The sequence below is a fragment of the Triticum dicoccoides genome, chromosome 4A, assembly GCF_002162155.2.
Source record: "Triticum dicoccoides isolate Atlit2015 ecotype Zavitan chromosome 4A, WEW_v2.0, whole genome shotgun sequence".
Taxonomy (NCBI): Eukaryota; Viridiplantae; Streptophyta; class Magnoliopsida; order Poales; family Poaceae; genus Triticum; species Triticum dicoccoides.
Window position 1 is genome coordinate 718,817,178 of NC_041386.1, and position 7,898 is coordinate 718,825,075.

At 49.0% G+C, this 7,898-nt stretch overlaps 2 protein-coding genes across 2 annotated transcripts in view; both read left to right on the forward strand.

Annotated features, from left to right (window-relative positions):
- Window positions 1-8: 8 nt before the first annotated feature.
- LOC119288145 (protein FAR1-RELATED SEQUENCE 7-like) lies at window positions 9-4,826 on the forward strand. Its single transcript, XM_037567773.1, has 4 exons — window positions 9-234; window positions 473-2,830; window positions 3,659-3,766; window positions 3,858-4,826. The coding sequence occupies exon 2, from the start codon at window positions 476-478 to the stop codon at window positions 2,663-2,665; it is 2,190 nt and encodes a 729-aa protein (XP_037423670.1). The 5' UTR covers window positions 9-234; window positions 473-475; the 3' UTR covers window positions 2,666-2,830; window positions 3,659-3,766; window positions 3,858-4,826.
- Window positions 4,827-7,822: 2,996 nt separating this feature from the next.
- Window positions 7,823-7,898, forward strand: part of LOC119288146 (protein argonaute 1B-like) — an 11,323-nt gene continuing 11,247 nt past the window's right edge. The window contains exon 1 of the mRNA XM_037567774.1: window positions 7,823-7,889. The gene's annotated coding sequence lies outside the window, so the exon portion shown is untranslated. The remainder of the gene's footprint in view (window positions 7,890-7,898) is intronic.

A 7,898-nucleotide genomic window follows, 5' to 3' on the forward strand; every position in this document is an offset into this window, starting at 1 on the left:
AAGTTACTCCACACAGACCAAACCAGACCCGAGCGAGCGCTCCCGAACCAGATTGGGGAGGCGACCGACCACGACTCTCCGGCGGGCGGCGCGACCGACTCCGGCGAGCCCGGGCGGGGCGGCTGAAGCGTGCGGTGGAGGAGGCGGCCTTCTCGGCGCCATCAAGTTATAGGCAGGCTCCGGCGCCGCGCCGCGGCTGCTCCGCCGCGATTCCGGCCGCTGGTCTCTGCCGAGGTACGAGCATTTCGCCGCCCATCCATGGTTCCTCCCCCAGCTAAGCGCCGCCGACGAGGTCGACGAATTCGCACCATCTAGACTAGATCCGCCCCCGCGGACAGCGGATTGCTTAGCTCTGATGATGTTTAGTAGCTTTTCCCCTTCGTAAGGCTAGGTTTCAGATGTCGGCTAGGGTTGATAGCATTTCCTTCCTTCGGCGGTTCGCCTGATCGATGCCCGGTGTTTGATTTTGCAGGCCATGGTGAACACCGACGGTGAAGGTGCCGGTGCCGGGGGCGGAGACCCGATGTGCGTCGATGAGAGTGCCGCCGTCGTTGCCGAGTTGGGGGCAGACCAGTGTGAAGGGGCCAGGTTGCAGGACAGCGGTGCTGCTGTCAGTATTGAAGGGGCCAGGGAAGGAGAGGTGCCAGTTTCTCACCCCGGCGGCGGAATGAGGGTGCGAGGAGCGACGGTGGAGGAAGCCGAGAACGAGGAGGCCCCTACGGTGCAGGGCAGCAAGGAGGGGGCCGAGGAGCTGCTCCTGAAGGTGGTGTACAGCGAGGAGGAGGCGTACAAGCTGTACTGCGACTACGGGCACCGCACGGGGTTCAGCGTCCGCAAGGGCAAGCAGTCCTACTTCACCGGCACCAAGAGGATCAGGACCAAGGACTACTTCTGCTCCAAGGAGGGCCTCAAGGAAGCAGAGAAGCTTACCGACGAAAACTTCAATGACCCGCACACCAGGACCAATTGCAGGGCCATGGTTCGCTTCAGAGCGAACAGCCAGGGCGAGTGGAGGGTAATCCGACTCGTGTCTGATCACAACCACAACTTGGTAAGACCTGAAGAACGGCACCTTCTGCGATCTGCCAAGTCACTTATTGCTGGGAGGTCATGTTCTGCTGCGGATGCGGTGCTGTATGGTGGGTACCAGTTAGGGGGTGCACCTTCCCAAATGGCTGCAAGCACAAGCGTAGCCAACAATGCAGAGACTCAGAGGCAAGATTTGCTCCCCGGTTTTAGCGGCATAACAAGGACATCAGCCGTAGGGACTGGAGAGTTGCAAAGCATTGTAAGCCATCTAAAGAGCAGAGCAAATGTAGATGGAATGTTTTACTGGGATGTTCAGTTAGACCGAGCTGGTCGGATGAGTAATTTCTTTTGGCGAGATGGTAGGAGCAGGATGGACTATGACTGTTTCGGTGACGTGGTTGTCTTTGACTCGACTTACCGCTTAAACAAACAGAATTATATAGTTGCACCATTTGTTGGTGTGAACCACCATTGGCAGACCACTATGTATGGCTGTGCACTACTAGCGGATGATTCGATGGCATCTTTCACTTGGCTGTTCAAGTCTTTCTTGGAGGCAATGGGAAACCGGCAACCACGATCTATTTTCACCAACCAAGACCAAGTTATGTCGAATGCAATTGAGGAAGTGTTTCCAAATACATGCCATCGCATTGCCCACTGGCACATTCAAAAGAATGCCGCTTCTCGCCTTGGTGCACTTAATGCTTCCAAAGCATTTAATAAGATGTTCACCAAGTGTATGCAGGGATGCGACTCAGAAGCAGAATTCGAGGGAACATGGGCTGCGATGCTCCGTGAGTTTAAGTTACAGGATAATAAGTGGCTGAGCAAACTTTATAAGCTCAAGCAGAAGTGGTGTGGTGCTCTGAACAAGTGCACTTTTGATGGTGGGGTCGAGAACGAGCCGCAATGTGACAGTTTGAGTAACATATTCACTTGCATTGTCGATAAATCGACTTCTCTTTCCACAATGGTTGCTGCTGTGGATAAGCTGACTGAGGATTGGCGTGAAAAAGAGTTTGATGAGGATGTGCGGTGTTGTCAAAGGCCACTTTCTTGTATTATAAAGCACAGTGATATTTTGAATCATGCAGCAAAAGTTTATACACACAGAATCTACAAGCTATTCGAGACATATTTTCTTGACGGGTGTGGGGCCACAAAATTCAAGGCGCTTCCGTGTGAAGACAGTGACACATATCGGTTTGAGATGACTATGCAGGGTAGAGGGTCAAGAGTCTGCACAGTTCATCTGAATATGTCAACAATGCAACTCACTTGCAGCTGTAGTCAGTTTGAGACAATGGGTTTACTTTGTCCACATACTCTGAAAGCTCTTAGTATCAAGAATGTGGGCAAAATTCCAGAAATATATATACTGAAGCGGTGGACCAGAGATGCTAAGCAGTGGGTTTTCAACCCAAAGCAGTATGAATCATCATTTCAGGAATGCATGGATGATGAAGCTGGATACTGCAATCATGCTATGAGGTATGCTTATGACCTTGTGATGAAGAGTGAAGGGCAGGAGGAATTGAGAAGATCTCTTTGGCAGGCTCTCGAGAGTGGAGAAAAAGAATTGGAGAAGTACCTAGAAAATGCTACACAGTATCCACAATCTTATGCCACTTGAAAGAAGCATCGACAAAGTTTCTTGGTGTTACTACTGATGAGGAACCAAAGATATACATATGAGTAACTGGGTTTGCTACAACATGTGTGCATATCTTCATTTATACTGACTCAAACTGTAATCTAAAAATGGAAATGGAAACCTGTGAAACGAGATAAAGTTTGAGTAAGTCATAATTCTTTGCTTTTGATCGTTACTACTCTGATTCCATGTGCTTTACTGGATACTGCTATCTTTGGTTCCACATTATTTGTCAATTAGCATTAGTCCATGATGAAGTTTCACCAGTGCTATATTTTTAAGTTTGTGTGGGTGGCAGTGTATTGGGGTCAACCGGCCAGTTTGAACCATGCATGCTGTTAAGCTTCATGCACTAGCAAACACAACCAAAAGTCTGAACTTATGGAAAGGGCTAGGCAATCCACATATACACTTCAACACATGCCATCTTGATGCAAGTGTAGGATTAATATGGGTGAATATAGGTCAGCCAAGTTGGGGTCAGCTGACATTTCTAAAAATCACATATTAATAATTCAGAACCATGCAACAAAAAAAAAGGTCATGGGTTATTCTTGACCGTTGTTTTCGGTGGATGTTGGTTGTTCAATAGCTGGTTTCTAACTGAGACATGGGCATATGACATTGCACCCAATACATCAGCATTTGTCTAATTTTAATGTGTGAACTCATGAGAGTAAGACTGTATGCGGTTGCTTTCTTACATCCATATGTTGTTTCCAAAAATTCCTTCTGCTTAATAGGAAAGCATCAGAGTTTGTTTCTTGAGCATGAGGCACTATTCCAAAGTTATTTTTGGCTTGTACACACTATTTCTGGTATGGTCTTTGTTTGCTATATATATTCACTGTAATATCTGTTGCCTGTAGTTCAAGTCTGCCAGAACACAAGTAGCTCGGTCACTTGTTCGCTCTGTTGTACTCACCTGTTTTTACATAGTTTGAAGCAGCTATTTATTGCCAATCCTTACAGAAACTCTAAAGACATTCCTAACCTGGGAGAAGCTGGAGCATATGGCATGCGCAACTTGACTTGTTGCAACACTATCTGATCCGTTAAAATCTTATCCTTTTGGTGAAGGTAACTCTTGTTTCTACCTTATTTCATTCTGTACATGACAAACGGAGAAATTAGTGTTCTGAATGCGATAATTTTGTCTTTCAAATGTCAGGAATCGTGGCATTCTTGCGGAGATGGAGCAGTTCCGGGAGATGAGGTTCGAGCAGGGCCCCTCCCGAGCCGAAGCAAACGGCGAGCACCCTGACTGTGCCACCGTGCTGCCATGGAGACTGAACTGAATGGTCTGAAACCGTCTTGAGCTTCCAACACACGTTCTTGCTGGTGACATGAATCAATGCTGTGCACATGTGGGTTTGGCTGGGAAGAGCCAGTGTGGCACTCTTTCCTGCAGACGCGGTGACGAAGTTATGTCAAAAGCGATTGAGGAATTGTTTCCCATTACGTGCCGTCACTGGAACATTCAAAAGAATTCCACATCTCGCCTTGGTGCACTTGCTGGGGTTTCGAAAGCATTTAATAAGATGTTCACCAAGTGTATGCAGGGACGCGACTCAAGTAGAATTCGAGGAAACATGGGCTAGTAATAAGTTGCTGAAGCGGTGGACCAGGGACAAGCTCTTAGTATTAAGAATGTGTTGATAATTCCAGAAATATATATGCTGAGGCGGTGGACCAGAGATGCTAAGCAGTGGCTTTTCAGTCCAAAGCAATATGAATCATCATATGGATGATGAAGCTGCATACCGCAACCATCGTATGATGTACGCTTATGGCATTGTGATGAAGAGTCGAGGGCAGGAGGAATTGAGAAGATCTCTTTGGGAGACTCAAGGGTGAAGTTTTTTTGGGGGAGAAATACCTCGAAAAATGTTACCCAGCATGCACATTCTTATGCCACTTGAAAGAAGCATCAGTTAAGCCTTTTGGTATTACTACTCAGGAAGCAAGGTATACTCATGGGTAACTGGGTTCGGTACAACATGTGTACAGATCTTCTGTTCTGCTGGCTGAAACTGTAATAATCTAATAATGGAAACAAAAACCTGTGAGGCCAGACACAAGTTTGAGCAAGCCATTATTGTTTACTATTGATTGTTATTGTGATCCCATATGCTTTTTACTTGATACTGCTATGTTACTATCTTTGGTTCCACATTGTTTTTTGGAGTAAAATGCATCCACGGTCACTGAACTTGTGTCGAAAGTTCACTTTGATCACTGTACTTAAGAATACGGTCAATATGGTCACTAAATACGACTTAGGATGATTATACGGTCACTGTGTCGCAGTATAGCTCTGTATTTTACTCTGTTGACTGGTCATACACCGCAACACCCTCTCTTCACCTACGTGGGTCCCATCTATTAGTGAGAAAAAAAACACAACACTAATCAACCAGCGATCGATCCTCCGCTGAAGCCCACATATGCTAACTACTGTGCCCACATTACTTTCTTGTTAAGCAAACAACACACTTACTTTCTTGTTAAACATTACTTTCTTGTTAAGCAAACAGAGCGCCACGGCGTATTTAATTCACACGCGCACAACACAGTTACACGCATATGCACGCAACACTTTTGCTGTTACCCCGATGGCATCTCCAGCTCGTGAATTGTGTGTTTGTTTCCTCGGCTTGAAGCACTTGACGCGACGCCTAGAGCGATCAAAACCCGATCAGACACCGTATTTCCATCTCCCCAGCGTCACTTGCAAGTAGTTCAAATTTCAAATTGGGGAAGCAGAGTTGTGCACAAATCCCGACGTGTCAAGAGGCACGCGGTCACCAAGCTTGAGATGTGCCGCAGCCACCATCGAAAAAACCGTACGCCGACCCTGATGAGATGAGCAAGTCGTTGGACTACTTAGATGACACGAGCTCGATGCGCGATGTCGTATTGTCTTGTCGCTTTTCTTTGTCGGCATCGGCATCCTCCCGGTGGTGCCGTCACAATCTTGGTATCGTTTACGCGTCGCCGATGGCAAGGCGGAGACTGCCGGACAAGGTCTAAATGCCTGAACCTTTGCCGTGCTCATCATGGTGTCCGTGCCGATGAACTGGAACATGGCCGTGTTCAAGCGAGAGACACCGGGATCACTGCTTGTGACCTAGCCACTGGTCAAGAACACGCTCTTCCTCACAGTTGGCTGCGTGCATACGCATGCGCGTGGAGCTAAAGATGGTGAAGGAGGGCAGGTACCTGCTCTCAGCGTGGAGGTGCACCATGCAGGCAGCGATGGTGGAGTGTAGGCGGAGATGGTGTGCTGCATGGAGTGGAGCGGTGTGCCCGTGGGAGAAGACGGCAAACGTCATACAAGTATATATGTATTTACGTAAAATACATACATAGTAGAGGTCGTGGCTGTGTGCAAGGAGGGGAAAACTAAGCGGCTGTTGGACGGAGAACGAATGAGTTGAGAGCATGCAGAGGGAGCAGGGAAGCCCCGTCCAGCGCGCTCACGATAATCATGCATGCATGCACGCACGCACGCGGCAGCAAACTAATCCCTTGTTCGATTCTCCTACTTACAATATTTGTTTTTTGGGTCCACAGACAGGTGGGACCAGCGTAAGATAGAGAGGGTGCTGTGGCGTTTGACTAGTCAACCATGAAAAATACGAAGCTATATGGTGAGGCGGTGACCGTATAATCACCTCAAGTCGTATTTAGTGACCGTATTGTCCGTATTCTTAAATACAGTGACTAAAGTGAGCTTTCGAGACAAGTTCAGCGACTGCAAATGCATTTTGCTCTTGTTTTTTGAGTTAGCATGAATCGATGATTTTGTTGCGCTGTTATGAACTTATGGAGTTTCACTAGTGCTATTTTCAAGTTTGTATTTGTATGTCATCTTGAGGAAAGTATAGGATAAATATGTGTCAATTTAGGTTTGATCGACATATGTAAAGAACACATCTAAAGTATCAGGATCGCAGTTTTTTTTTTGAAAAAAAAGAAAAGAAAATCCCAGCTGATGTTGGTCGTTCAGTAGCTGGTTTGTGAAGTGAAATATGGAGTATCATATGGCTACTCGCGTTGGAGCTTCAGTTATGGCAGTAGGGGCACGCTACCTGAAAAACTTGCCCTTCTTCTGAAGGTGACTCCTGTTTCTTCCTTATTTCGATCTATACATGACCAACGGAGAGAACTAGTGTTCGGAATCCGAGCATTTTATTTCTTTGGGCAGGTTGTTTTTAGCTTAGCGAGCAGGTAATCGTGTTGCCGATGGCGTAAATGTGGATTCAGCCGTGGAGGGACAAGCCGCGGGGAGGAAGAACGCCGGCACATGTCACCTCGCCATTGGAGGACGGGCGTGGAGATGGAGGGAGAAACTGCAGGGAGGAGAAACGGTGACGCGTGTCACCTTGTGACTGGAGCACAGACGTGGAGATGGAGGGAGTAGCCGCAAGGAGGAAGAACGACGGAATATGTCGCCTCATGGCTGGAGCAAGGAAGTGGAGATAGGAGAGTAGCTTCGAGGAGGAAGAACGCTGACGAGTGTCGCCTCGTGATTGGGGGAATGGACGTGGAGGCCGAGGGAGAAGGCACGCGTCGCCTTGTGATTGGGAAACGGACGTGGAGGTCGAGGGAGAAGGCACGTGTCGCCTCGTGATTGGGAGAACGGCCGTGGATGTCGAGGGAGGAGGCACGCGTCGCCTCGTGATTGGGGGAACAGACGTGGAGGTCAAGGGAGAAGGCATGGATCCCTCGTGATTGGGGGAAGGGACGTGGAGGCCGAGGGAGATGGTACGCGTCGCCTCACGACTAGGGCATCGACGTGGACGTCGAGGGAGAAGCCGCGCGTCGCCTCGTGATTGGGGGAACGGACGTGGATGTCGAGGGAGGAGCCACGTCATCATCATTTTTTTCCCCGAGGGGCGTGATTATAAAAGCGGATTTAACCATCCACCGAGTGCGATAAAAAGCGGCGGAGTTACCACGCCATTCGACCGATCTCACGCGCAGAATCCAATCTAGAGGGCTGCTGTAGCAGCAGCAGCAGAGGGGGGAGAGGGCTGCCGTCATCCGCCCGCAGGCGCGCGTATTACTACGGGCGAGACCCGGTCGCCACGTGCTCCCACTCGTCCACTCCTCCTCCCCCCACCCCCCACCCCCTCCGCGCCCCCCTCCCAGATCTCGCGACCCGCCGCCGCCGCCGCCGGGCCTCGCCGCCCCTGAGGTATGCCTC